Source organism: Pogoniulus pusillus, chromosome 40, assembly GCF_015220805.1.
Source record: "Pogoniulus pusillus isolate bPogPus1 chromosome 40, bPogPus1.pri, whole genome shotgun sequence".
Classification (NCBI taxonomy): domain Eukaryota; kingdom Metazoa; phylum Chordata; class Aves; order Piciformes; family Lybiidae; genus Pogoniulus; species Pogoniulus pusillus.
In genome coordinates, this window is record NC_087303.1 from 3,350,821 (window position 1) to 3,377,789 (window position 26,969).

The 26,969-nt window shown below is 60.2% G+C and overlaps 1 protein-coding gene across 2 annotated transcripts; it reads right to left on the minus strand.

Moving 5' to 3' along the window:
- Positions 1-1,716: 1,716 nt before the first annotated feature.
- On the minus strand, positions 1,717-26,730 carry ACLY (ATP citrate lyase). Of its 2 annotated transcripts, none has more exons than XM_064174254.1 (28): positions 26,660-26,730; positions 19,981-20,150; positions 18,647-18,769; positions 17,196-17,258; positions 16,852-17,042; positions 15,985-16,064; positions 15,438-15,568; positions 13,269-13,387; positions 12,700-12,836; positions 11,969-12,030; positions 11,736-11,853; positions 11,483-11,637; positions 11,018-11,108; positions 10,596-10,737; positions 8,813-8,981; positions 7,990-8,094; positions 7,599-7,795; positions 7,429-7,510; positions 6,971-7,081; positions 6,708-6,835; positions 6,432-6,525; positions 6,035-6,189; positions 4,924-5,074; positions 4,274-4,417; positions 3,990-4,103; positions 3,430-3,512; positions 3,148-3,224; positions 1,717-2,546 (listed from the first exon to the last, which is right to left on the minus strand). In XM_064174254.1, the coding sequence occupies exons 2-28, from the start codon at positions 20,137-20,139 to the stop codon at positions 2,452-2,454; spliced, it is 3,276 nt and encodes a 1,091-aa protein (XP_064030324.1). In that variant the 5' UTR covers positions 20,140-20,150; positions 26,660-26,730; the 3' UTR covers positions 1,717-2,451. The 2 variants fall into 2 exon arrangements, with proteins under 2 accessions (XP_064030324.1, XP_064030325.1); XM_064174255.1 differs by having other exon boundaries at positions 13,269-13,383; positions 15,434-15,568.
- Between the last annotated feature and the right edge of the window lie 239 nt (positions 26,731-26,969).

Below are 26,969 nucleotides of genomic sequence, written 5' to 3' on the forward strand. Positions count from 1 at the left end.
GGCCAGAGCGCCTGCGCCGGGGGCTGGCGGGAGCGGCGCTGCCCCCTGGCGGCGAGGGGGAGCGGCCGCGGCGGGGGCGATGGCGGCCGGGGCTGAGCCGGGGCTGGCACAAACCCGCGCCCAGGACCCCGCGGCCGCTCGGCCCCGGCCGCCGCCAGCCGGGCCAAAGGGGTGACCGAAGGGCGCAGAGGCGGCGCTTGGGCTGGGCGGGAGCTGCTCCGCTCCCGTCCGCGGCGAGTCCGGCGCCTGCCGGTCCCCTGCGGTGGGCAGAGGCAGGTGGGCAGAGGCAGGTGGGCAGAGGCAGGTGGGCACAGCCGCGGCTGCAGAGGGAGCGCAGACAGCAGCGCCGAGATCCGCTCCCAGCCCGGAGCCGTCCCTCGGGGTCCTTTTTGTCCTTAACATTCCGCTGGGACAAGCCTACGAGAAGAGACTTTCCCGGGGGGATTTGCTCGTTACAGCTGCGGTCACAGACCCCAGACTGGTGCGGGAGGAGCTGGAAGGGACCCCCTGGAGCTGACTCGGTGCCACCTCCGCGCTGCAGCAGGGCACCTGCAGCAGCCTGCCCAGGGTCCCAGCGGCCAGGGGCGCTTGGCAGCTCTGCGGAGGAGACTCCAGAACCCGAGGCAGCTGCCGCAGGGCTCCGGCAGCCTCGCACCGAAGCTGAAGTGACCACTGCCGGGTTGTAGTTGGCAGCCACTGCCCTCAGCCACAGCTTTTGCTGGGCAGGAGGTGAGCTGGAGCTGATCCTTCCGTGCTGACCGCGCAGCGCAGCTCCCGCAGTGAGCACTGATTCTGCCCTCTGCTTGCTCTCTGCTCACTTTCGATTTTTCTCACCCTCGAAGGCACAAGAGGCTCTCTGGAGCTGTGGTTTGGATTTTCCCTCTCATTCTTAAGTCATCTGGAGCACAGCACAAGAAGAATAACAGCCGTAAGATGTGGGGGGTAGTTGAATGGCAGCTCCACAGCTGGACACACAGCAGAGCAGAGTGGTGCAGGTGGAAAGGAGCTCAGAGCTGAGCTGCTCCAACCTCCTGCCATGCTGAGGGACGCTTCTCAGCTAGACTCAACTGCTCAAGGCCTTACCTAGCCTGGCTCTGAACAGCCCCAGGCAGGAGGCAGCCACAGCCTCCCTGGGCAGCCTGTGCCAGGATCTCACCACCCTCACACTCAGCTTCCTCAGTTCCACTCTAACCTTGCTCTGCTTCAGCTCCAAATCCTTCCCTTTTGACCTGTCTCAGACCCCCTCAGCAAAAGTCTCTCTGCAGCCTTCCTGCAGGATCCCTTCAGGCACTGGCAGCAGCTCTGAGCTGCCCCTGGAGCCTTCCCCTCTGCAGGCTGCACTCCCCCAGCTCCCTCAGCCTGTGCTCACAGCAGAGCTGCTCCAGCCCTTGGCTCACCTTTGTGGTCTCCTCTGGCCTCACTCCAGCAGCTCTGTGTCCTCCTCCTGCTGGGGTAGCAGAGCTGGAGGCAGGATGAGAGGTGAGGTCAGAGCAGAGCCCAGGGGCACAATCCCCTCTCTTGCCCTCTGCCCACACTCCTCTGGCTGCAGCCCAGCACACAGCTGCCTGCTGGGCTGCAGGAGGGCACTGCTGGCTCCTGGGCAGCTGCTCAGCACCCAGCACCCCTTCTTCAGGGCTCTGCACCCAGCCTGGATTTGTGCTGTACAGGACCAGCTTTTGGAAGGCAGAAGTGGAAAGGAAGAGCAGAGGGGAGCAGTGGGAGCAGTGTGTCCTTTATTGAGTTTGGTTACGATACACAGACAGGGAGGAAGCCGAGAGGGTTACTGAGATTACTTCTGCCCCTGCAGCTGGCAGCAGAGTGCCAGCAGAGCCCAGGCAGCTGGCAGCAGAGAGGAGCAGTTTGCATAAATACAGACACGGGGAAGGTTCACAGCTTGACCAGCAGGTCTGGGACAAGTTTATACTTTAAATTACAACACCAGAGGCTGAGGAATGTCGGTTACAGATCAGCAGTGGTCCCACAGGTGGGCTCCAAGCAGACTGGAGATGAGAACACAGTAAACAAAATGGAAAAACAACCAACACAAGAAAAGGCTCAAGTCGGGGGTGTGGGAATGGTGGAGACCTCCCCTCCTGCAGCAGGGGTTACAGCTTGGCACTGGTCCAGTAAGGCAGTACCTGTGGGCAGAACTCCCTCCCCAAAACCCTGAACAACCTTTTTTTTACTTCCTTTTTTTTTTTCCTGGAAACAAATTCTGAACCAAGAGTAGAAAAAACCTAAAAGGGTGAGAGAGTGTTAAAAGAGAGCAGGGAGCAGCTAGGGCAGCCCAGGGTAGTTTCTAGCCTTATCAAACAGGTGCTCTGCACAGCCCAAGCAGGCAGCTCAGTATCCAGGTGGCAATGTCCTTCACACAGCAAAGTCCTGTTTGTGGCTGTCCCCTGGGCAGGCTCCTGTCATCCTGACATGAGGCTGGGGCAGTCCTGCAGGGTCTCACATGGTCATGTGCTCTGGCAGGACGTAGGAGATGTCATCCCAGGGGTGCCTGTACAGACCTTGCTTCAGCCTCTTCTGGTCCAGGTAGTGGCCTGCAACGGAGGCGTTGGTGTCACACAGCTGCTGCTGCTGCCCTCCCTGTCCCCAGACAGGCACTGAGGCAGGAAGAGGCTGATGGAGAGGGCCCAGAGGAGGCCACAAGGATGAGCCAAGGGCTGGAACAGCTCTGCTATAGGGACAGGCTGAGGAAGCTGGGGATGTGCAGGCTGGAGAGGAGAAGGTTCTGGGGGAACCTTAGAGCTGCCTGGCAGGGCCTGAAGGGGCTACAAGAAGGCTGCAGGGGGACAGCTCCCAAAGGGCTGCAGGGACAAGACGAGGACAGTGGTTTGAAATGAGAGCAGAGCAGGTTGAGGTTGGATGTGAGGAACAAGTTCTGCACCATGAGGCTGCTGGAACACTGCAGCAGGTTGCCCAGGCAAGTGGTTGAGGCCCCATGCCTGGAGATGTTCAAGGTGAGGCTGAAGAAGGCTCTGGGCAAGCTGCTCCAGTGGAGGTGTCCCTGCTAAGTGCAGGGGTCTACATTGGGTGACCTCTGGAGGTCCCTTCCTACCCAACCCATTCTAGGACTCCTCATTTCAGGCCAAGCACCCAGAGGAGCAGGCTCAGGATGGAGGGGAGGGATGTGGCACTCACCAATGAATCCCATGCTCCTGCCCAGCACGAAGATGCCATTCAGGGCCCCTATGTCAATGTATTCATCTGCTTCTTCCCTGCAAGGGAATCAAACAGTGCTTCAGTGCAAGGAACCAACCCTGGGGAGGCTGCAAGGCTGCTCCAGTGCCAGGAGCAGCACCAGACTCCTGCAGGAGCTTTTCCTCCTGCTTTCCTTCCCCATGCTCTCTGGGACTGCTGGCAGTGTGGCTCTGGTGTCCCCAGGAGCCTGAGCTGAGAGCATAGCCCCTGGGGGCTGCTCACCGTGTGAAGGAGCCACAGTTCCTGAGCACATCCACGAAGGCAACCCCAATGATGCCATCCACGTTCAGGATCAGGTTTGGTTTCTGCAGGGAAGCAGAACAGAGCCCCGGGAAGATGTCAGCAGTGGCAAACGAAGCTCACCAGGCAGCTTCATCTCCAAGTGCCCACAGCTGTGGGCACAGAGCCTGAAGAGAGCAGCTGCTCAGCAGCCTGAGCCACCTTAATAGGAAACCAGCCCTGAAAGGCAGCCCTGGCTGGGACTGGCAGCACAGCAAGGCCCTGCCCCAGCCCACTGCTGAGCCAGCTCTGCCTCAGGCTCAGGGGGCACAGCAGCTGCAGCAGGGACACAGCACTGGTGATGGCTCTTGGGTTGTTGAGCATTTTCCTGGTGTCTAACAAACGCCTTCAGCCTTAGCAACCTGCAGCTGCACTTGGCCTCAAGTCTGCCACAGCAAAGCCACCCCCAGCACCACCCTGGCACTGCAGTTCAAACCCAGAAGGAACCCCAGGCACAGCTCCCCCAGGAGGAGAGGGCTCAGCAGGAGCTCAGTGCTCTTCACCTTGGAGGTTGTGATCTTCTCCACCTCGAGTGCATAGTCCAGCAGGGGGGTGGCAGGGAAGTGCTGCTTCACATAGTCCTTGAGGATCTGCACCCTCATGTCTGGGTTATTGATCTGCAGGTGCAGAACAGGTCACACTCACTCAGTTTGCCTCTCACACTTGCCCCAGGCTCCCCCAGCTGCAGGTGTAGGAGGCTCTGGTCAAGAGCTGCCTCTGCAAGCTGTCAGTTTGCTTTCCTTCGTTGCCTTCCCCTCCTCAGCCCTGCCTCATGCCATCTGCTTACTGATTTGACTCTGTGGCCAATGCCCATGATCAGCTTCCCTTCTTTCTTCATCTTATTGACAAACTCCATGGGGATGATGCCACTGTCAAAGGCCTTGCTGAACATCTTGGCTGCAGCATCCAGGGCTCCTCCGAAGCGGTCACCCTGGCACAGGGGCAGAGATCCAGGGTTAAGGTACAAAGCACCCAGAAGGATCCTCCCCACCCCTGCTGTCACTGCAGCACTCAGGCCTCTGGGGTTAGGCAGCTGAGCTCCAGCAGCTCTTCAGAACTCAGCACAAGGGCCAGTGTGCAGCCAACATCTCTAGAGACAGTGTGGGGAGAACACAACCCTCAGGTCTGCTTCCTTCACCCTCTGCCTTGTCCCTCACACTCAACAACTTCTTCCTCAGCTCCACTGTAACCCTGCTCCAGAACCCCTCAGCAAAGTCTCTCTGCAGGATCCCTTCAGGCACTGGCAGCTCTCTGCAGAGCTTTTTCTCCAGCAGCCAGGGCCTACCTGTGCTTAACATCTGGAGCTGAAGTCAACAGGAACCCAGAGTGTGAAGGGAACAGACAGGACCAGGCTATGGCCCTACAACCAGCCTGAGTCTCCCATCAGCAGTAAAGAAACCCAGCCAGGACTGCCCTGGGTACCCAGCAGGCACTTACAATGGTGAGCAGGCCAGAGGTGAGGCTGGAGATCAGGTCCTTGCCAGCTCTGGCACAGACGATGGTGTTGTGGGCTCCAGACACAGCAGGGCCGTGGTCTGCTGTCACCATCAGGCACATCTCGATGAACTGGCAGGCATACCTGGGCAGCCTGGGCACACAGGGCACGGGGTGAGGCCAGCTGAGGGGCAGCAGCCTCGGTGCTGTGCTGGGCAGGGCTGGAGCCATGCTCGAGAGCAGCAGAGCAGAGAGCAGCTGCTGGGTCACAGCCCCCAGCAGTGCTTCCTGCAGCCTCCATCAGAGAGCCATTCCTGACCCACTGCCACAGGAGCTGAGGCTCAGCTCAGGGTCTGCAGGCACTCAGCAGAGCTCTGGGTCCCCTTTAGGGGTGCTGCGAGGTTGAGTCTGAGCTCATCCTGCCCTGGTGAGCCCTTGAAAGGGGCTGTGAGGTTGGGTCTGAGCTCATCCTGCCCTGGTGAGCCCTTGAAAGGGGCTGTGAGGTTGGGTCTGAGCTCATCCTGCCCTGCTGAGCCCTTGAGAGGGGCTGTGAGGTTGGGTCTGAGCTCATCCTGCCCTGGTGAGCCCTTGAAAGGGGCTGTGAGGTTGGGTCTGAGCTCATCCTGCCCTGCTGAGCCCTTGAGAGGGGCTGTGAGGTTGGGTCTGAGCTCATCCTGCCCTACTGAGCCCTTGAGAGGGGCTGTGAGGTTGGGTCTGAGCTCATCCTGCCCTGCTGAGCCTGAGACTCCAGCTAGAGCCAGCAGTGCCTCAGGGGAGTGTGGGCAGCTGGAGGCAGCAAACCTCTACCCTTCAGAAGGGTCCCTGCAGGCTGCTTAGCAAACTTCTGTCACTCCCCACCTCTGCAGGGTGGAGGAGACATGAGCAGGGCCTAGAACACAGAAATGTCCTCAGTGCACCACAGAACCTGTGGAGAACTTCACCCCAAGCCTCAGAGGTGCTGCAGGAAGCTTTGGGATGCTGAGGTGGTGCCAGAGCAGACCTCCAGTAACTGCGCCAAGGGCTCCTGGGGTGGTTTTCGTTCTCACAAGTCCATTAACCAACCACAAAACCTCCAGCCAGGCTCTCTGGGAGCTTTCACAGAGAGCTGCCTCACCTCTTTTGGAACCAGAGCAGGCCCAGCACCCCCCCGATGCCCATCTCCTCCTTGAAGACCTCTGTGATGGGCATCCCAGCGTAGATCAGCTCCTGCCCGCGCTCGTCGCAGATGCTGGTCATGAAGGACGCAGGCTTGCGGATCAGCCCCAGCTCCTGCAGGCAGCACCAGAGGGCTCTGAAACACTCCACAGCAGCAGCAGGAGACAGGCAAGACCTGAGGGCCCCTCAGAGCTGCTTCCACAGCCTAAACCTGGAGAGCCAGCGAGCTGCTGGGCAGCACTGAGCAGCCTGAGACACAGCCCCGAGGCAGCAGCTCAGCACCATCAGCACCCAGAACCCCAGCAGGTCCCTGCTGCTTCCTCAGCTACCCCAAAGCAAGCAAACCTGCAGCTCACCCTGGCCCAGGAGTAATCCATTGGCACCGTTGGAGGAGGCACTTCCTCAGCTGGCTCAATCACTCTCTTGGCCACGAGATCCTGGTAGACAGATCTGGGGAGAGAAGCCTCTGATGAACTTCAGCCCTTCTAGGAGCTGGCAGCAAGGTGATCAAGGCCCTATACACTCAGAGTGAACTGGAGCTGCTCTCCTGGAGCAGAATCTATTCATTCACCAGGCCCAGAACTAGTGCCCTAAGTCTGTGCCCTGCTGGAGGTGCCCTTCCAGGGACTTACTGAATGACCTCTCCCAGCTCATCGAAGCTGCGGGGCACAAAGACTCCAGCATCCTTCAGGGCTTTGTTCTTGGCCACAGCAGTTTCAGAGGCCTGGTTGGCACAAGCTCCTGCGTGGCCAAACTGCACCTACATGAGAGAGGGCAGCAGTCAGGACCTGCAGGCTGAAGCTGCATGCTGGAAGGTTCAGGCACAGGGAATTGGCTTTGCCTTCCTACCACGCACGTGTGCCCACCTCGTGCCTGTGTCCACCTGAGCACATACCTCTGAGGAGAACATGGTGGCACAAGTGCCAATGCACCAGCACACCACTGGCTTGGTGATCCGACCCTCCTTAACACCCCTGCAGATCTTGTACTCCTCTGTGCCTCCGATCTGCAGAGGGAAAGAGCAGAGCTGCTTCGGAACAGCCTGGGCAGGGACCAGCCCCGAGGGGCACCGGGAAGGGTTCCTGGGACTGGATTTCTGCCCTGGCACTGAGGGCTCGGGATAAAGCCTCAGTTTAGGTTTGAAGAGGACAGACTCAGCCTGCCCACAGGGCACATCCCAGCCTGCCCACGGGGCACATCCCAGCCTTTGGAAGTGAAATTGAGCTCCTCCAGGGGAGCACAAGAAGCTTCACTGAGCTGCAGCTGCTCCTGAGCACCCTGCAGCCAGCCCAGCTGCTCCCAGATGCCAAGGCAGCAGGTTGGCATTTCTCAGGCAGGGTGAGCTGCCCTCACCTCTCCAAGCACCACAATCATCTTCACCCCTGGGGTGTCCTGGTAGCGCAGGACGTGGTCCATGAAGGTGGAGCCAGGGTACCTGGGCAGGGCACAGGAAGCTGAGTTTGCTTCACAAACGTTTCTGAAGGAAGCCAAAGCAGCCCTGGGTGGGGGCTGCAGCCTCCTACCTGTCTCCCCCGATGGCCACCCCCTCGTAGACACCATCAGTGGTCCTGGAGATGATGTTGTTGAGCTCGTTGGACATGCCCCCGGAGCGGGACACGTAGGCCACGCTGCCAGGCCGGTACAGCTTGGATGCCAGGATGTTGTCCAGCATGCCCCCAGTGTTGCCTATCTTAAAGCAGCCTGGTTTGATCCCACCAACCTACAAGAACCCAGAGGCAGATGAGAAGCCCTTAGAGACCTCCTTGTAGCTTGAGAACTTCTGTCAGCCTGGTCAGGGTTGTGCCAGCAGCAGTGGGCAGCTGCTGTGCTGTGCTCTGCACTGCGGCCACCAGGGGAAGCTGATCTGCAGCTGAGGGCACAAGCAGTAGGGCAGGAGCAGGTGCCAGGACTCACCGTTGCAGGCCCGATGATGGTGACTCCCTTCTTGTCAGCTGCCTTGATCAGTTTTCGAGTCAGGGCCTCGGGAATGCCCTCGGCGATGATGGCAATGGTGCGGATCTGCGGCCAGGGGAGGGCACTGTGAGCGCCCCCGTGCCACCCTCACCAGCTGAGGCTGGGCAGGCAAGCAGCTGCTCATGAAGCATGACCAGCTTCTACCTGATGCCAGGCCTCTGGGAGCTTGGGTTGTGCACCCACAGCCTGCTGGCACCTTCACACCAGTCCCAGTGCACCGGGCAGAGAAGCTTTGCTCTCCCTTGCCCACCAGAGCAGTGCTGGATTCTAACCCACCCGAGGAGGAGGGGGGAGGCACTGGATTCTAACCCCCCTGGGGAGGGGGGGAAGCACTGGATTCTAACCCCCCTGGGGAGGGGGGGAAGCACTGGATTCTAACCCACCCGAGGAGGAGGGGGGAGGCACTGGATTCTAACCCACCTGGGGAGGGGGGGAAGCACTGGATTCTAACCCACAGGGGGTGAGTGGGGCACTGGATTCTAACCCACAGGGAGTGGGGGGGAAGCACTGGATTCTAACCCACAGGGGGTGAGTGGGGCACTGGATTCTAACCCACTCCACGGGGGTCACTCCTAAGGTGCCCCCAGTTCCTTGCACAAACTGCAAGCCCAGTACTGGAATTTGCTGTGCACCTCCCTGGGGTCTAGGAGGAGGTAGAAGGGAGGCATTCATCTGCCAGGCAGCCAGATCCAGGCAGGCTGCTGACAGCAGCACAGCCCAAGAGCCACCGGTGCCCCCTGCCTGAGCTCCTGGCAGTGCCCACCTGTGGGTAGTTCATGGTCTCCACGGTGCTGTCGTAGGCGGAGCGTAGCGAGGCGAAGTTGATGAGCACATCCACCTCCGGGTGCTTCCTCATGGCATCTGCCATGTTCTTGTAGACTGGGATCAGGATCTCTTTGTGGCCCCAGTAGAACTTCTGCCTGTGGTCCCCACTGTGGAAGAGCAGATGGCAAAGCCCTGAGCAGGGGCAAGGCCACGACGCAGGCGGGCAGGGGAGGCTGCAAAGCCCTGCTCAGGAGTGGCTGCGAGGCACTCACTGGGCAGTGGGCACTGGGAAGGGCCCACACTGACAGCAGAGGTTCCTCAGAGGACAGAAGAGAGCAGCAATGGAAGGAGACAGGCTAAGGGGGCAGAGGCACCCAGCAGGATGAGTAAAGCTCTCCCACAGTGAAGTTATCAGAGCCTCAACTCTGCTCCGAGCTGCAAGACAGAATGAGGCAGAGAAAGAGCAATGAACGAGACTGCACTGCCAGGCTGGGGGGCAGGGAACCAGTGCTGCAGTGAGATGGCAGCAGGGAGGGAGCCACTCAGCTTTCCAGGCCTGCAGTGAGGCTCTACCCACCCTGCTCAGCTGAAGGGGCACCTAGGGAAGGTCTCCTGCAGGGGCTGTGCCTTGCATAGGGCAGAGGCTGCAACTGGGCATCCCCAAGGGCCGTGGTCCTCTACTGGGGCACTGCAACAGGACATTCCAGGCTCTGCCTGGCTCCCTCCAGAAGCTCGACCAGACTCAGACGTTTCTAAGCAGCACTGAACTTCTCACCCCAGCCCTCTGTGTTCGTTAAACGACCGCAGCACAGCCAGGGGCTGCCCCTCGCTGCTGGCTGAGGCTCTGCCTGCTCTCAGCTCCGGGCCCCTGCGGTTTGCACTTGCTGAGGAGTTATCAGAGCACTGCAATCAGCATCAGAGCTGCAGCCAGAGGCCAAGGGGCTTGATTGTCGAGAGGCAAAACGCTCAGCAGGACAGAGGCTGATTAGTCAGCAGCCATTCTGGATGGAAGCAGCCTCCTCCTTAGCCACAGGCTCCCACTTGCTGTCTCAGCTGCTGCTGCTTCCCTTCTCATCGCTCACCCTGCCTGACAGGGAGACCTCCCCCACTCGCCAGGTACAGGAGGAACCAGCTCATGCCCAGCTGCAATCAGCAGCACCTCAGAGCCTCTCTCACCCTCCTTGACTGTGGTTTAAAGAGGGAGAACACCACCACAGAAGGATCTGCACAGTCCCTGCTGCCTCAGAAGCTTCTGTCACTACAGCACAGAGCAGGAACAAGAGGAAGAGGACTTTGACTTAAGTTTTGTCTGACCCCATGACAGGCAGACAGAGATGGCTTCAGCCTGCTAAAGCTACTCTGATTCTGCTAATGTTTGGAGGGGACAATTCCAGCTGCTGCAGGCACAGCCCAAGAGGTCTCAGGTAGGCATGGCGCAAACAGCAAGGAGTGGCTGAACCTCAGAGCCTCTGTTGAGCTGCTCAAGCCAGCTGGGTCCCACCTGCTTCAAGTGCTGAGGGAAGGAGCAGGATTTGGACACTCTTTGGAGGAGCACCAAGTGGGACTTCCCTGCTGTGGCTAACACTGAGCTGTTTCAGAGAGCAGCCTGAAATCAGTGGTGGAGGGGAAGAGGAAGCAGCGAGCAAAGCCAGGCTGGTGTGGGAGGGAGCAGAGCAGGAGTGGAGCAGAGCTGCACTGAGGGACAGCAGAGACTGGAGGAGGAGAGCAGAAGAGTCTGAGGGAGGCTGGAGGAGAATGCAGGCAGGGAAGAGGCTACTCACGTGAAGGGGTAGACCATGGCAGCCACGGAGGGCTCGTCCCGGGAGCAGATGTAGTCGAAGTCCAACATGCCCTGCACTGCCCTGGTCTGCATGCCCCAGATGATGGCCTTGGTGTGGCGGCTGAACAGCGTCGTGGCCTTGCCTGCTCCAGAGAGGGCACACTCAGAGCCTGCCCCTGGGCGAGCTGCAAGCTGACAGCCTCTGCTCAGAGCTCCCCAAAGGCCACGTCCCCCTTCTGCTTGAGCTCCTGCCTGAGCTGACAGCACAGGTGACAACATCCTAAGAGCACTCAGCCAACTTCCAGGCAAGGGCAGCAAGGTGCCACCAAGCTGCATCCCCGGGACAAAACCTCAGCCTGGTCCACGTCCTGTGCCCTGGCACAGAGCAGAGCTGCTGCAGGCCCTCCCCAGGGCTGGACTCACCCAGAGGTGCTGCTGCCTTCGCCTTCTTGGCCGGAGCACTGTCGTCTGCCTTGGACTCGGAGAAGGAAGCTGTTCTGCTGGGGGCTGGCGTCTGCAGGGGCCAGCAGCAGAGTCAGAGCCAGGCTTGCAGGTGGCCACCCTGGCAATGCCAGTCAAAGCCAGCTCTCAGCTAAGACCACAGCAGCCAAGCAAGGGGAAGCTGCTGGCTGGCACAGCTCCAGAGGATGCAGCAGGCACTGCTGTTTGCAGGGGTCCCACCTGCTGCCCAAGCACAGTGGGCACTGGGAGAGCCACTCCTGACAAACCACACTGGTAGGGGCACTTTGGTGCTGCTACAGCTTTGCACAACCCACGGGTGGCCAAGAGCCCTTCCCAAGCCCTTCAGACAGGGGAAGCTGCCTTCAGGAGGCTCCTGAGAGGCAACCCTTGGACTCAGCCACCCAGCCCGGGGGGGCAGGCACTCACCGAGGGGCTGCCGCTGGCATTCAGCAGGAAGTTGGCTGTGTGGGCAGCAGCTGGTGGCTGGTTGGGGATGGGTCGGTGCCCCAGTGCCATGCCCACGATGGCAGTCATGTGAGTCTCAGTACCAAAGACGTGGATGGGGATGCCAGTGGTCTTCCCTGTGCACACAGACAGGGCCTGTCAGGAGCTCTGCCAGGGTGAGGCCCATGTCTGGAGAGGGCCAAGCAGAGAGCAGGAGGCCAGGGTTGGTCCTTACCAACTTCCCCCATCACTCGCAGCCCCTCCTGGTAGTTTGGGCCTCCTCTGCGCACGAAGATCCTCACCTCGTGCTCCTTCAGGGGCCCCTGGTAGTCCTTGATGGCCCTCACGATGCCCTGCAACACAGCCAGGGCAGCTGACCTGGCTGACCCTGCCCCACCAGCCCAGGGGCTGCCTGCCAGGGTGCTGGGCCAGAGGCTGCTGGCAGCAGGCACCTGGGGAGTCTCTCACCTTGAAGGTGGCTGCCACGTTGGTGAAGTTTGCAATGCTGCCCCCAATGATCAGGATTTTACCTGAGGGCAGAAGCAGGCAGAAACAGAAGCCTTGTGAGAACAAAGGTGCCCAGGGGCCTGTGTCAAACAGCTTTGGACCCATGGGTGCTGAGATCCTCCTTCCTCTCTCTCTCTCCCTCCCTTCTCTTTTCTGCTTCCTTCTACTTATTTTTTTCTCTTGAGAGCCATTCCCAGGTTGTCCCACAGCAGCTGGTAAGGAAAGGGCTCCTCTGCCCAAGTGCTCTGCCCACAGCACTTGGTGACAGTTGGCAGAGGAACCCAAGGAGCTGTTTTGTCCCCCCCCTCAGAGCCACTGCGGCGACTGCTGCAGCCCTGCCGGGCAGGGACAGCCTTTCCCAGGGCCACACAGGCTCAGCTCCTTCCAGCACTGAGCAGACACAGGCCAGGGAGCAGTGCAGGACAGAGGCAATGCTGCAGCTCTGCGTGGCCAAGGGCCTGCAGGAAGCTGTTTAGCAGAGCCTGAAGATGAGGGCTGGGTGGAAGCTCTCAAGCCTCAGCCAGGCTTGGCTATGTGGAAAGCCCTCAGGGGCACTGCCAGGAACCCACTGCTGCTCCACTCAGGAACAGGACATGGGAAGCTCTTCCAGGGAGCAGCTCAGATCTGTTCAGTTTGCTCCCCAGATGCAGCCTGCAGCTGGCAGCAGCTCTGCACTGCAGCCAGGCCCTTACCTTCAGGGTGCTTCTCTCGTGTCATGAGGGACAGGATGGTCTTGGCATAGTCGTAGGTCTGCTGCTCACTTGGGGCTCCTGAGTACTCTCCGTAGTTGGCCAACTCGTCCACGCCCCCCAGGTCACAGATGGTGTCACTTCAAAGGCAGAGCAAAGGGACTGCAGAGAATTGCTGGCACTGGAGCCCCACAAAGAGCTGAGAGCATCCCTGGCTGACTGCCTCTGAGCAGGGAGCTGCTCCCATCCTGCTGCCAGCCACATCTGCCTTGTTACACCCTGGACATGAGGGCAACCCAGGGGCTCCCACAGCAGCACCCCCAGGAGCAGCTCCCAGCCAGCTTGGTCCTTCCCAAGCCAAAGAAGCCACAACTCAGTCCCCCAGAGCTCAGCTCTCTCAGGGACACCATGGCCCACAGCTGGAGGGAGTCTGTTCCTTTCCTCTGCAGGGCTCCCTGGCAGCCATGGCATGGGCAAGGCCTCTCCACAGCCTCCTCCCTTCCAGAGGCTGCAGCAGTTCATTCCTGCCAGCACTGTAACCCCACCCTGCCCTGCAACCCTGCTCCTGCTACCTGTAAACCACAGAGGCACCACCACCAGCCACCATGGTCCAGATCCTGCCCTTGGGGTTCAGGATAGTGAGCTTCAGGCTGGCTCCACTCTTGGCATCCAGGTCAGCAATGTAGGCTTCCTGCAGGCAGAGCAGCACTGTGACAGCCTCGGGCAGCCCCTTCTGCAGACCAGAGCTGGCAGTGCTGGGCCCCTCTGGGCCTGCAGAGCTCCCCCAGCAACCCTGCAGCCAGGGGCAGCAGCACTGCAAACAGCACTGGGAGCGGGGGGGGATGCAGCTTTGCCCCCAGGGACCAGGGCTGGCCTGTGCTGGGTGCTCTCCACGACACTGCAGTGGCACTGGGCACAGCTTGTCCCATTCCCTTGGGAACAGACTTAGACTGGAGCATCTGCTCGAGTTGGGGTCATAGAATCAGGCAGAGTTGGAAGGCACCACAAGGATCAGTCAGTGCCAACCCCCTGCCATGCCCAGGGACACCCTACCCTAGAGCTGGCTGCACACAGCCTCAGCCAGCCTGGCCTCAAACACCTCCAGCCATGGGGCCTCAACCCCCTCCCTGGGCAACCCATTCCAGCCTCTCACCACTCTCCTGCTCAACAACTTCCTCCTCACCTCCAGCCTCACTCTCCCCACCTCCAGCTTTGCTCCATTCCCCCTACTCCTGGCACTCCCTGACAGCCTCAAAAGTCCCTCCCCAGCCGTTTTGTAGTCCCCTTCAGATCCTGGAAGGCCACAAGAAGGTCACCTCAGATCCTTCTCTCCTCCAGACTGCACAGCCCCAACTCTTTCAGTCTGTGTTCACAGCAGAGCTGCTGCAGCCCTCTGAGCATCCTCATGGGTCCTTGCTTGGAGAAGCCAAAGCAGCCCCTGCACAGCTCCCACAGCTGCAGCATGTCCCGGGTGGGGTCCCAGATCACTGCACACAAACCTGACCTTGCTGCAGCTGCGGGGAGCAGACCCAGGGCAGAGCTCTGCTGCCTGCACCCGAGGCCAGCACTGGTTGTGCTTCAGCCTCTGCCCTCCCCTGGCACTCCCCCAGCAGTGCCCCTGCCCTCCACTGCTCCGTGGGGAAGCTCCCACATGTGCCAGGTGCAGGACCCACACTGAGCACTGCTGTCGTGCCCCTGTCTGCAGAGCAAACGCAAAGCCCAACAGGCTGCTGGCTCCCTGCTGTGCTGCCAAGCACACTCGATGGCACTGGGGTAATTTGGCTTCTCCACAGGGTCCCTGCAGCCCAGCCCAGCCCTGGCACTTCCCTGGGAGCTCATCAAAATTCCCAAAGGCACTGCCACCACAACCTTGCCTGTGCCCGGAGGGGGATGGCTCAGAGACAACAACTGAACTAATCCTTTTAAGAGCCAATCGAGTTAAGTGTTGGCACCCAGCAAGCTCCAGGGAGAGCAGCAGCTTAATGGATTTGCTGGCAGGGGACAAACTCCCCCCCCAGCTGCTGCGTGACTTCGTTGGCCAAAATGGAAAGGTCAGGAGAGAAACTCACCTGCAGACAGCAGAGAGTCACAACTGTGAGCACTGAGCTCTGCCTCCAGCAGCCTTGGAAGCTGCTCAGAGCCCTGTGCAAGTGCTTCTCCCTGCACCCAGCAGCACAAAGGCTGGGAATTCTGAGAGGGAGCAGGGCTTGCTAGCTTCTAACTCTGCCTGCAGGCTGCCTCCTGCTCAGGGCTTCTAAGGACCTTCCAGCTTCAAGCTGGAGGCAGGAATTCTCCCCTCAGGGCTTCCTCAGGTGCAGGCTTCCCCAGCTCTCAACCAAGCACTGAGGGAGCTGCAGCTGGCAGGAGGCTGCTGCTGAGCAGAGCACCCCCCAGCAGTGATGAGGAGCCTTAGGAAGGGAACCTGCAGCAGCACAAAGCTCTGACACAAGCTGCAGTGAAGTTCAGCTCAAGTCTCCGTTTGAAAAGGCCAATTCTGAACTGAACAGGACCGAAGCAGCAACCAAGCAGAGGTGAAAGGCCACTGGGAGGCCACTGCAAGCCCAAGGTGTAAGGTCCCAGGAGAGACGCCAGGGCTGCAGCAGCCTGCCCTCAGGTTGGCACAGCCTCTCCTCATGGGCACTTGGCACACAGCAACGACAGCCACAGGTGAGTAAAGTCTCAGCACCACGGAGCTCATCTCGTGGGCACAGTGCAGGGCTATGGGCTCAGTGGGTACTTGCCTCTGGGTAAGCTTCTCTGCCAAAGGGGGGAGGGAACTCCACATCCCCCCACTTGACTTTGCAGATGTAGTCTGCGGTGGCATCGATCTTGGCAGCCAGGTCCAGGACGTAGACCCCAGCAGCAGTTACTACTGTGTGAAGGCAGAATGAGAACCAGTTCAGCTCTGTGCACACAGCTCCAGACCCCAGCACCACCCCCAGCCCACCCCTGCCCCTCCCCCACCGTGCTCGGTTGCTTCCCTGCACTGCTGAGCCTGGCAGGGAGCAGCCCTGGCTCGGGGCTGCTTTCTTCTGACCCAACGCAGCAATTTCTGTGCTCTCTGGTTCTGACAACTTCTCTGCCACTGGAATCTTGGATTCCAGCGGGAAATGAGGCAGCAGAACCCTGGGGAGCAGTCCCCATGCTCTGCTCGCAGCTCCAGGAGCCAACAAAGCCACTGCTGTGCCTCTCTGGCACCTGGCATTGCTGGGAAGCCCACAGCCAGGGGAGGATAAAGGAGCCATTGCAGGGTGCCAAGACAGTCCTGTTCCCACAGCTGGCACTTACCTAAGGGGTTGATCTCGAGGTAGGTGAAATAGAGATCTTCATAGAGGTTGAAGAGGCCACAGATGAAGCTGGCCAGGATGCTGCAAGAGAATTGGAGAGGGACTCATGAAAGAAGCCAGACAAGACCCAGCCTGAGCTGAGAGCCAACCTGCAGCCTGCCCTGGGTCCATTCCTCTCTTCCTCATTCATCTTCTCTGGAAGATGACTCAAGGAAACGCAGACCTTGGTGACTCAGCTTCATTACACTGCACCAAGCTCTGCTGAGAGCTCACAGCTGCCTGGGGCTGCTCTGGCTGCTGGAGCTCACCCAGAGGAGCTCCATCACTGTCCCACTGCCACCCTGGCTCCTCTGCCACCCTGGACCTCCTCAGCTGGGGCAGGGAAGGGGCTGCAGGAGCTGCATCAGTGAGAGCCTCACTGAGCTCTGCCTGAGGAGGTGACTCACACTGAGGTAACAGGGCAGAGGCATCTCAGAGGAGATGCAGAAGCAGCTCTGAGATCTACAGATGAGCTTAGAGGCAGTGAAGGAACAGCAGGAGAAATCCTCCCCAGCCTGGGTCAGAGGAAAGGCCAGCACAGGCCTGAATCAGCAGCCAGGCTGGCATCATCTGTTCTGCCACACAACCCCCTGCTGGCACAGACAGAACTCAGTGCCCCAGGGTCAGCATTTCAGCAGACTGAGAAGGGCTCCTGACAGGGGAGGCTCAAAGCAGCATCAGCACTGACTCGGAGCTCTAGAAGCAGCTTGGACGAGGTCAGGGCACTTGGACTTAGGATACAGAGCACACTGCTGAGGGCAGGAGGGAAAGCTCTGAGGCAGAGGAGCTGCTGGCACAGCCATGCCCTGGGCTGCCACTCTGTACTCACTCCCTCTTGTCTGCTGGGGCATGCTGCAGGAGCTGCTGCTTCACGTCCGACTCGCTCAGCTTCTCGTCCACTGCCACCAGCAGCTTCTGGGCCTTGGCATCCACATCCCCCACGTCCACACCCCCCTCGTGGTGGAAGAGCACAAAGTCTCCCTCCCGGGCAGCGTAGATGCAGACATAGAACTCCTCCTCCTGCACACAACCAGGGCCAAAGTCAGTAGGTGGCACCCAGAGGAGACCCTGAGGGGAGGCTCCTGGGTGGGTGCCAGGGGAGGGCATCAGAGCACAGCACCGAGACCCATCCCAGATGGACCTGCAGAGTGCTGCCTCACGTGGGGCACTCACCTGCTTGTGGGGCACGAAGGGCTCAATCAGGAAATTCTTCAGGACTCCCTTGGCATTGGCAATCTGTGAGCAGAGAAGCAGGCACTGATGAAGGGCCTGGCCCTGGCAGCAGGGTCAGTGAGCACGGAGAGGACCTCTCAGCCTCTTCCCACGGGGACAGAGCCTTGCAGCAAGGCCCCAGGGGCTGGAGGAGCTCTCCTGATATCCAAAGGCAACATTTCTGCCTCAAGGGACAGTCCCACACAGGCCATGGGAGAGGTCTGTGCCTCAGGACTGAGCATCACTGGGTCAGGAGTCCTGGGGACAGCCCCTCCTTGAGACATGGCTGTGCTGTGCCAAGGAGGTGATTTCCTCAGCCCTGGTTCTGAGAAGCTGGCACAGGACACACTGCTCCCTGACAGCCTTGGGGCAAGCCTGGCACAGCTCAGTGCTGGAGCCAGCAGCAAGCCCAAGGCAGCAGCTGTCCTGGGGCAGCAGAACTGCAGCAGCTCCAGAGGCACAGCAGCTGTCAGGGCAGGTCTGGCACTTTCCTTAGTCCTGAAGGGTCGTTCCCAGGAGAATTCACAGTGCAGGCCAGCACTGGCTCATGAGAAGGGCTTGAGGCAGGACTCAGCCAGCAGCCAAAGCATCCTGGCTGGTCACCAGCAAAGGACAAGCTTGTGACAGCCTCTGCACTCCTCCTGCTCAGTCTGCCTCGTGTGTCAAAGGGCAGCAGCAATGCCAGGCAGGCACAGCCTCTGTCCTGGCAGCTGCTGCCTCGCAGGAAGAAGGGCTTCAAAATGCTTCTAAGTGCTGCTGAGCTCTGCCCAGCACTGGGCTGTGCTCCCTTGCAAGGTGTGGCCCTCAGTGCTCAGCAAGCAGCAGGAAGCTCACCCGTGGGAGTTTCCCTTTTGCTGTGGCATCGCCACACAGAACCTCCTGGGGTGCAGAGCAGCAGAACACAGAGCCCCCAGCAGGAGGAGGATGCAGAAATGCTGGAGTGAGGCCAGAGGAGGCCACAAAGATGAGCCCAGGGCTGAAGCAGCTCTGCTGTGAGCACAGGCTGAGGGAGCTGGGGGGGTGCAGCCTGCAGAGGGGAAGGCTTCAGGGGCAGCTCAGAGCTGCTGCCAGTGCCTGAAGGGATCCTGCAGGAAGGCTGCAGAGAGACTTTTGCTGAGGGGGTCTGGAGCCAGCCCAAGGGGGAATGGTTTGGAGCTGAGGCAGAGCAGGGTGAGAGTGGAGCTGAGGAAGCAGTTGTTGAGTGTGAGGGTGGTGAGAGCCTGGCACAGGCTGCCCAGGGAGGCTGTGGCTGCCTCCTGCCTGGGAGTGTTCAGGGCTAGGCTGGATGAGGCCTTGAGCAGCTGAATCTAGCTGGGAGGTGTCCCTGGGCATGGCAGGAGTTGGAGCAGCTCAGCTCTGAGCTCCCTTTCACCCTGAGTCACTCTGGGCTGGTCAGGGCCAGGGGCACTCACCGAGGTTTCCTTGCCCAGGCGCTGCTTGAGCCAAGTCTTCACCTGGTCCAGGGTCAGGTTGATGCCAACCAGCCCAAGCTTCCCTCGCCTCTTGATGAGCTGATCTGGCTTCACCACCAGCCGCTGCAGTGCCAAGCAGGAGAGCAAGAGAGGGGTGTTAGGAGGGGATGGTGCTCAGGCAGCCCTGCAGCCAGGGCACTGAGCACAGCCAAGGGCCCTGCAGGGCTCCTCCCACCCCTGGGCAAAGGCAGCTTTGCCAGTGTCTGCAGGGTTTGGGCACTGAGATCTGCCTCACTGCTGCTCACATGTGAGCAGAGGCCAAGGGCCAGCAGTGGGCAGAGGCTGAGGTGCCAGCTTGCTCTGGCTCCTCTGGGTAACCTTTGGGAAGCAGCTGTCAGGAGGTCACTGCCTGAAGCCTCACTGAGGGGTGCAGCATCCTGCCAGCTGTGCAGTGGCTGGGTCAGGGCACCAGGACATGGTCACTGCTGTGGGCAGAGGCTCATCCTCAGTCAGCTCCTGCTGGCACCACAGCCTGTGCCTGAGGCTGGCTGGGGCCAAGGGCCCTGCACATCTCAGTCAGTTGGCTCCAAGAGACCTGTAGAAAGCTGCTGCAGGTGACACTGCTGAGCTCCAGCATGACAACTCTTTAATGAAGGTGCCCAGCTGGCATGGCCTGGAACTTCAGTAACTGGGAGTGCAGAGACAGCACAGAGCAAGCTGTGGTGCCCAGTGTTGGTCCTGACTGGACCTTTCCAGCCCTACAGAACTCAGCTCTGGAGGGCACAGAGCATCCCTGCTCCCTGCCAGGCTGTTGGGAGGCTCTGCTGGCATCCTCCTGCCACTCACTCACGTACTTGGGTCTGGAACATTTAATTACTTAGTGCAGGGCTCCTATCAGCCAGGCAGTGAAGGGCTGCAGAGCATTCACCTCCCAACCACTGCCTTAATGCAATTAACCACTGGAGTGAAGCCAGCCCAGAGCAGCAACAGACAGAGCCCAGAGTCTGCTGCACAGATCTGGAACAGACAGGAAAGCTCCTGCATACAAAAAGCAAACTATGAAGCTTCCCCTGAGGCCTGCCTGGCAGCCAGCAGAGCTCAGCAGTCTCCTAACTGCACCCAAGAGCCAGGCACGGAGCAAACACTCCATGGGCTGGGGGCAGGAGGGGGCCAAGAGGAGGGACTGGCACTGCAGAGACCTCTGGAACAGGCCAGACCCAGGGCACAGCTCTGCTGCTAACCTGCCACAGCACCACCAGCCCTGCCTGCCAGCTGGGCTCAGCAGAGCTCTGGGGGGGCTCAGCCATGCCAAGGGGCCCACTCAAGCTGCTCACCTCGCTCAGCAGCCAGGGGTGCTCCTGGGTGAGCCGTGCCCAGTCGGTGTCGGCGGTGACTCGGGCATACTTGAAGCGGTTCTGGATGGCAGAGGAGGTGCAGATGTACTTGTACAGGAACTCCTTGCCTGTCTGCTCCGAGATGGCCTTGGCTGACATTGCTGCCTAGTCTGGGGGCAAAGGGCAAGAAAAGGCCATCAGGGGCAGTCCAGTTCTCAGAGACCCCTTCCTAGCCCCTGGCTCTGTGTGAAAGCAAAGAGCTGGGGCTGAGGCTGCTCACTGCCAGGGAGGCTCCAGGCGTCTCTGCTGAACAAAACCCTTCCAGCAGCACACAGCCTCTGCCCCTGCACTGCCCTCAGCAGCATCTGGAGCCAGCCTTGCCCTGGCAGCTTGCCCAGCCACCACTGTGCCACACCTGCCAGCTCCCCGAGGCAGCACTTGGCCAAGGGTGGGCTGCTGGGGGACCTCGAGAACACTCCCAGGCCTCCTTCAGCACCAGGGAGTGACAAAGCAGCAGGAGAGGAAGGCTCCCACTCCTGTTCCCCAGGCAGGCCACAGTGCCAGCCTGAGCTTGCCTGCAGGCCAGGGAACCTTCAGCCCCCACCGTGAGAGAAGCAAAGCCTGAGCAGAGCAGCTCCTGTGGGGGGAGGATCAGCTACTGCCAGCAGCCCTGCTCTGGCTGCTTCAGAACAGAGGCGGCTGAGAAGCAGGCTCAGACTCCTCAGAACAAGAAGCTCAAGACCAAGACTCAAGCCCCCCAGCTTGGAAGCTTTCCAAGTAGAAGCAGTTTTGAAGAGCTCCAGCCCTGCCCTGCAGGTGATCTTCCCTGACACCATCAAACAATTTCTGCTCCCAGGGCTCTAACTTCTCTCTGCTGTGCCACAGTGGAGTCCCAGGTGTCAGAGATGCTTTGATTTGGAGCTGCAGCAAACATTTCTATTACAGAATGGCTTCATCTCAGCATGCCCAGCATCAGAACCAAGGCTTGGGAGCAGCCAGAGGTCAACAGGCAGCCTGGGTGCTTCTGTGGGGGCAGACTGCTGCCAGGGGAGCTCAAGCAGCCTGAGTGACAAGGTCCTGCCACCGCTCCCCAGGCTGGCAGCGAGGCAGGGAACAGAGTTATGCTCAGGATGGTTTTTGAGGGAGCAGCAAAGCAGAAAGGCACTGACATAGAAGAGCTCAGACTGCAGCTGGGCACTGATGTTGGCATGGCTCAGTGACACCAACTGCCCAGGGCAGCTCAGAAGATGCCTCACTGAAGAGCCACAGAGGGAAACTGTTTCACAGTCCCACAGCTATTCCTGGTGCCACCTCCTGGGTTCCAACCATTCAACCATTGGCACTCAGGTGGGTTACCCTCTGAGCAAGCACAGGGCATGTCAGGCTGTAATTAGCTACCATAAAGCCTTTTTTATGCCCCCTGGAGCAGGAAAGCAGAGGTTTGGCCTCATCTCCTTCTTCCCCAGCAGCCAACATCCCACACTGGGCTGGAGGTCTCAGAATGTTGGAGCCAACTGAACTGTGTTGGTTCTGTCTCTGAAGCAGCTCCAGAGCCACCCAGGAGCCCCTGGAGTGTTCCTGGGTACCAAAAGGGCAGGGACAGATGTGAGGAAACCATCTCAGGGGCAGGACTGACCCCCAACTCTCAGGGAACAGCCAGAGGCAGGACTGCTGTGAGCTGGGCAGGGCAGCTGCAGCCACCTCTGCCTGCTGCCAAACCACAGCCTCTGGCACAGCAGCTCTGGCTGCAGGAAAGGAGACGTGCAGGAGGCAGTGTGTGGTGCTGAGGGGGCAGCAGTGTGAGGGAGGTGGCAGAAGTTGATGGGCTGCAGCGATGGCTCCTGCTGTCATGGAGCAACTGGGTACCTGTTGTAGCAAACCCTGCCCTGAAGGCAATTCTCTGCCACCTTCACCCTGCAAATGCCACAGCAGTGGGGGTGGGGGCGTGAGCTGTGTTGTAACCTGCACTACAGCCCCCCAGGGATCAGCAGCATTGCTTTGACTGCTTAATCCTGGTGAGCTGGGAAGCTGCAGGAGGAGTTTGGTTTGACCACTAAGAGCCAGCTGGAGGCTGCTGCTGCACACCAGGAAGGCTCTCCGGGGGCTGTGCAGAGTTGGTTTGCACTCAGCCTCTGCTGCTGGCAGCTCTGTCCCATGGCACTGTGCTGAGCCAGCTCTGAGGCATTGCCTGGGCCTCAGCTCAACAGTGGAGGAAGAACACCTCAGTTCTTCTGGCCAGCAGCCTCCAGCTGCTCTGCAGTCCCTCAGTCACAGAGGACTTCCCAAAGCTGCCCAAGTGGCTCTGTGTTGAGTTAGTGGTTGGCAAAGCTGTAAAAAAAAAAACAAACCACAAAACCACCACCAAAAGCCCCACCCAGGCTCACCCTGCCAGCACACCCAGGCACAGCTCCCACCCACACCACTGCCACCTTCCCTTCCCAGCTGCACTCCAGCTGCAGTGAGCCCCAGACTGGCTCAGGGTGAAAAGGAGCTCAGATTTGAGCTGCTCCAACCTCCTGCCATGCCCAGGGACACCTCCCAGCTAGATTCAGCTGCTCAAGGACTCATCCAGCCTGGCCCTGAACACCCCCAAGCAGGAGGCAGCCTGTGCCAGGATCTCACCACCCTCACACTGAACTTCTTCCTCAGCTCCACTCTCAGCCTGCTCTGCCTCAGCTCCAAACCATTCCCCCTTGCCTGGCTCCAGACCCCCTCTGCAAAAGTCTCACTGCAGCCTTCCTGCAGGATCCCTCCAGGCACTGGCAGCAGCTCTGAGCTGCCCCTGGAGCCTTCCCCTCTGCAGACTGCACCCCCCAGCTCCCTCAGCCTGTGCTCACAGCAGAGCTGCTCCAGCCCTTGGCTCATCTTTGTGGTCTCCTCTGGCCTCACTCCAGCAGCTCTGTGTCCTCCTCCTGCTGGGGACACCAGAGCTGGAGGCAAGATTGGAGGTGAGGTCAGAGCAGAGCCAAGGGGCAGGATCCCCTCTCCTGCCCACACTCCCCTGGCTGCAGCCCAGCAAAGTCTGTGCTGTGGTGCTGAAAGCTTCCCTCTCAGGTTGTGCTTGAAGGCTCTGCCACTTCAGAGAGCAAATCCTGCTCCAGGCTTGCTGCAGCTTCTGGGTTTGCCTGGGAGGCAGCTGGCATCTCCCTGCTTTCAAACCCCTCAGAGATCCATCAGCTGCCAGCTCCACAAGGTGCTGAAGGCCAGTCCCAGGCTGTGCCACATCTCCCTGCAGTGCAAGCAGAGGGACAAAGGAGAATGGGTAACTCCTTTCTTAATCCTAAGAACAGCAAAGTGCTTCCCCTGCCTGCAGGGTGGCAGAGCCCCTGACCACTGGAGCTCCTCAGCCTGCATTTACAACTAAACCTCAGGCAGGTTGCCGTGAGCTGTGCCCACAGCCAAGAGGTGGCTGCAGGAGCCTGGACCTAGCAACTGGTTTGTGAGCCACAGCCCTGCAGGAACACGTCAGTGGGAGCAGCAGTGACGTGGGTGGGATTGCTCCAGCCCAAGGGACTCCAGAGGCAGGGGTTTGGCACCTCTCAGAACCTTTACAGCCTCCTCTGTGCCATGGAATTCTGCTCTGCTTTCTCTCCCAGTTTTACCACATCGGTTCTTGTAGTAACACCACTGGGGGAAAGAGAGAACTACCCAGAGGGTGTCACAACAGCAGCAGATGGAAGCTGGCAAAGCTCTGGTGTCATGGCAACAGGGCAGCAGCACTGGGGGTGCCCTGCCCATGGGTCACTGAAACCTTTCCTGCTCATCAGCAGCTCTTCAGCCACTCCCCTGCTGCCCCTCGCTAACTTTTTCCGCTGCCCCAGCCCTGCCCTCCTCGTGGGGCAGGCAGCACAAAGCAATCCCTGCAGGCTGCTGAACTGCTCAGCCAAAGGCTCCGCAGCAGAGGAATGCTGAGGCCATCAGCAGCTCCCCCAGGGATGTGCGCACGCAGGGCCCCGGAGGCAGAGGGAGCAGGCTCCAGGGGCTGGCTGCACCTGCTCTGCACGCAGCTCTGGGGGCACCGCAGAGGCAGCAGAGCAGAACCTTTGCAGCTTCCCAGGAACAAGGCAGGTTGGGATTCCTCTCTCCTGGATAATCTCAGTTTCAGCCATGCTCAGCACCTGCAGCACCAGCAGTGCCAGGGGCAGTGCTGGGGGCACCTCTGAGGCAGCTCAGAGCGAGTGCAGAGACCAAAACGATCTTTTCCCTGCAGTCCACAGGAGCTGCAGGGCAATGTCCTCTACTGAGCACTTTGGGATCTCATCCACTGCAATTTCCTGATGGCTCCAGGTCCCAGATCTTGCCACTACCACACACTAAGGTCACTTCATGTCAGCCTTCCCCAGGCTGCTCTGGTCGTACACCTCTACTGCAGAAGGTTTAGGGGAGAAGGAAGTGATTTATGTTCCTTTACTGAGGCTCTAAACCAAAGAGCTCCCTGCAACACATCAGATTCTGGCACCACCATCCATGCCCACCCACTTGAAAAGTGCTGGGTTCCAGCCATTGGTGGCAAGGCCAGAGCAAGAGAAAGGGCTGGGTCACAGCTTCAATGGCTTAGGAGCATTTACTCCCTCAAAACAGCACCTGGCAAGAGAATTATGCTTGGAGAAGGCTTCCTGAGTGCACTGAGAGAGAGCCCTGTGATGGTGGCCACCAGACAAGGATTAGAGCTGCTGCTGTGTTTGCTGTTCCTGCTGGCTGAGGAGAAAACACAAAGTGGGGGAACAAGCAGAGGCTTCCTGACAACAGAGGGCAGGTGAAGTGTGCCTGGCTCCCAGAGGAGGGATGTGGCACCACCAGCACCCCACAGCATGCTCGGGCAGGGCAGGATGACAGCGAACTACTTGGATTTGCTTTATTTGCCTCTGAACCCTGTCTGTGCCCAGAGCTCCGACTCTGAGCCTCGCCAGGCACAGGAGGCTCTCAGATCCAACCCAGCAGCAGCCTCCAGTCACCCCTGAGCGATGCTTTGCTGGGAGAGACTCTCCAGTAAACACTTCATGTTCTCCCCATCAAGAGCTCTGTCAACAAAACCCCGGCAGAGCAGCCTTGCCCCCGCCCCCTCCACCTCCCCCCTCCCCGGGTCACTCATTAACACAGCTCTGGACCAGCCACTGTTGCCTGCCCACAGCAGCATGAAGCCTACATCAGCTTCCACCTGGCACACACAGGCACTTGCATCAGAGAGGGCTCAAGAGCAGCAGCCACGCAGCTGCCAGCCAGCTTCACAGGTCAGGATACCTGAATGCTGTTACGAAACGCCTGGCACCTGCCTGGGGCGATGCAAGCAGGGGGCACTGACTCAGGCAGCTGGATGCCCAGCTCTGGAGGAGCTTCCCTGCAGACATGGAACCTCTCAAAGCAGGAAAGCAGCAGGGACAGGCAGAAGCTGTGAACAGAGTAGATCTGGCTGACAGAGCTCCAGGCAAGCACCCGTGGCACAAGTGGGGTGTCTGGAATCCTGTCTGCAAAGGTCATCCTACGCTGCAGCCTTGGGGAAGGTCCTTACCAAGTGCCTTCCTTAAACCCTTCCCCACACCACTGCAAAGCAGACAGCAACACTACAGCCTCTGGCATGTGTGGCTGGGCAGGACTTGCCCATCTGTGGCTGCCTTTCCTATGGGATCCTGCTTCAAGAAGAGCTGTGGGTGGCAGGAAGAGCACATCAGCACCCTCAGACAGAGCCCTGTGTGCAGGGCACCACAGGGTCTGAACAACAGCACCAGGGAGCAGAGAGACTGCAAGCTCCAAACCCAGATGAGGCAAATCCTGATGCCCACAGAACATGCCCAGGGTACACCTCAAGTTTTCAGTCTCTAGAGGCTGTGGCAGACAGCAGAAGTGACTTAACCAAGAGGGAAGAGAAGCCCCTATGAAAGGCAGCGGATTGCCAGAGCTGCCAGACAACAGCAGGTGTTTGCTGGCAGCAAACACGAGAGATGGGAGCCACCAGCCACTTCCCAGCTCCTGGAAGTGTCGGATCCACTCACGGAAATCGGGAGACACACAGGGTCTGTGCCCCCGGGAATGAGATCCCAGCGCAGGGGGTGCTGCTGCCTCCACAGCCACCAGCAAGGGATCTCCACCCTGGAAGGGGGGCACACGCTGCTGGCAAGGGCCTTCTTGCATGCGGGGGGAAAGGAACCGTCATGCCAAGACGAAGCTCGGAGGTGCTGCTGGCACGGCCGAATCCTTCCTCCCAGCCTCTCGCTAAATATTGACGCTGTGCCCATCGCGAACGGATGGTGTTCCGGGAGAACCTCGGGCCTCGGTCCCCGGACGTGGCCACCCATCACCCCTCAGCCGCTGGGCTGAACGCCACCGTGCCCCCACCAAGGTCAGGGGAGGAGGTGGTCGGAAGGAGTTCGGGGCTCCGGATTCACCCCGCACCCGGGCGCCGGCTCAGCCCCACGCAGGGCCGCTCTGTTCCCGGTTCGCAGCTCCAAACCTGATACTCATCCAAGAACCACGGCGCTGCGGCCCAGATCCCGGGGCCGGCTGGCTGGGACCGCCGAGCAGCAGCGCCGGCCTCTTCTTTCTCCGCGGCTCCCGGCGCGGCAGAGGCCCTGCTCGCCCCACTGCTTATCCCCCGGCCCAAGAGCTCTGCCGGCGGCCAGACCGAGCCGGAACCACGCTTCGCGGCGAGAGAAACCTCCGGCTCCGCCGCCCCAGCACTCACCTGCGCGCCCGCTCAGCCGCGCCGCCGGTCCCTGCCCGCTCCCCGCCCGCCGCCGCCTTTTGTTGGCCGCGTCCCGGCGCGGCCGCCCCCGCGCATCGCCCTACGCGCTCCGAGGCCTCCCATTGGCTGCCGCCGCCGCCACGTGCGCCTTGCCTGAGCGGCTGCCGCGCGCCCATTGGCTGCCGCGGGTGGGGCGCGGCCGCGCGGCCTTGTGGGAGTCGTAGTTCTGCCCTCGCGCCAGCCCCGGCCCCGCCTCCCGGCCCCGCCCGCGGCCGTGACGCCACTGCCCCCCCCCCCCCCCCCCCCCCCC

What these genes read in the sequence shown, in the direction of transcription:
- ACLY (XM_064174254.1), bottom strand. Translation starts at nt 20,139, where the DNA reads ATGTCAGCCAAGGCCATCTCGGAGCAGACAGGCAAGGAGTTCCTGTAC. An exon ending in CCTCGAGATCAACCCCTTAG is followed by an intron (nt 15,569 to 15,984) that starts GTAAGTGCCAGC and finishes GCCTTCACACAG; the next exon opens with TAGTAACTGCTGCTGGGGTC. An exon ending in CAGGAGCATGGGATTCATTG is followed by an intron (nt 2,547 to 3,147) that starts GTGAGTGCCACA and finishes CCTCCGTTGCAG; the next exon opens with GCCACTACCTGGACCAGAAG.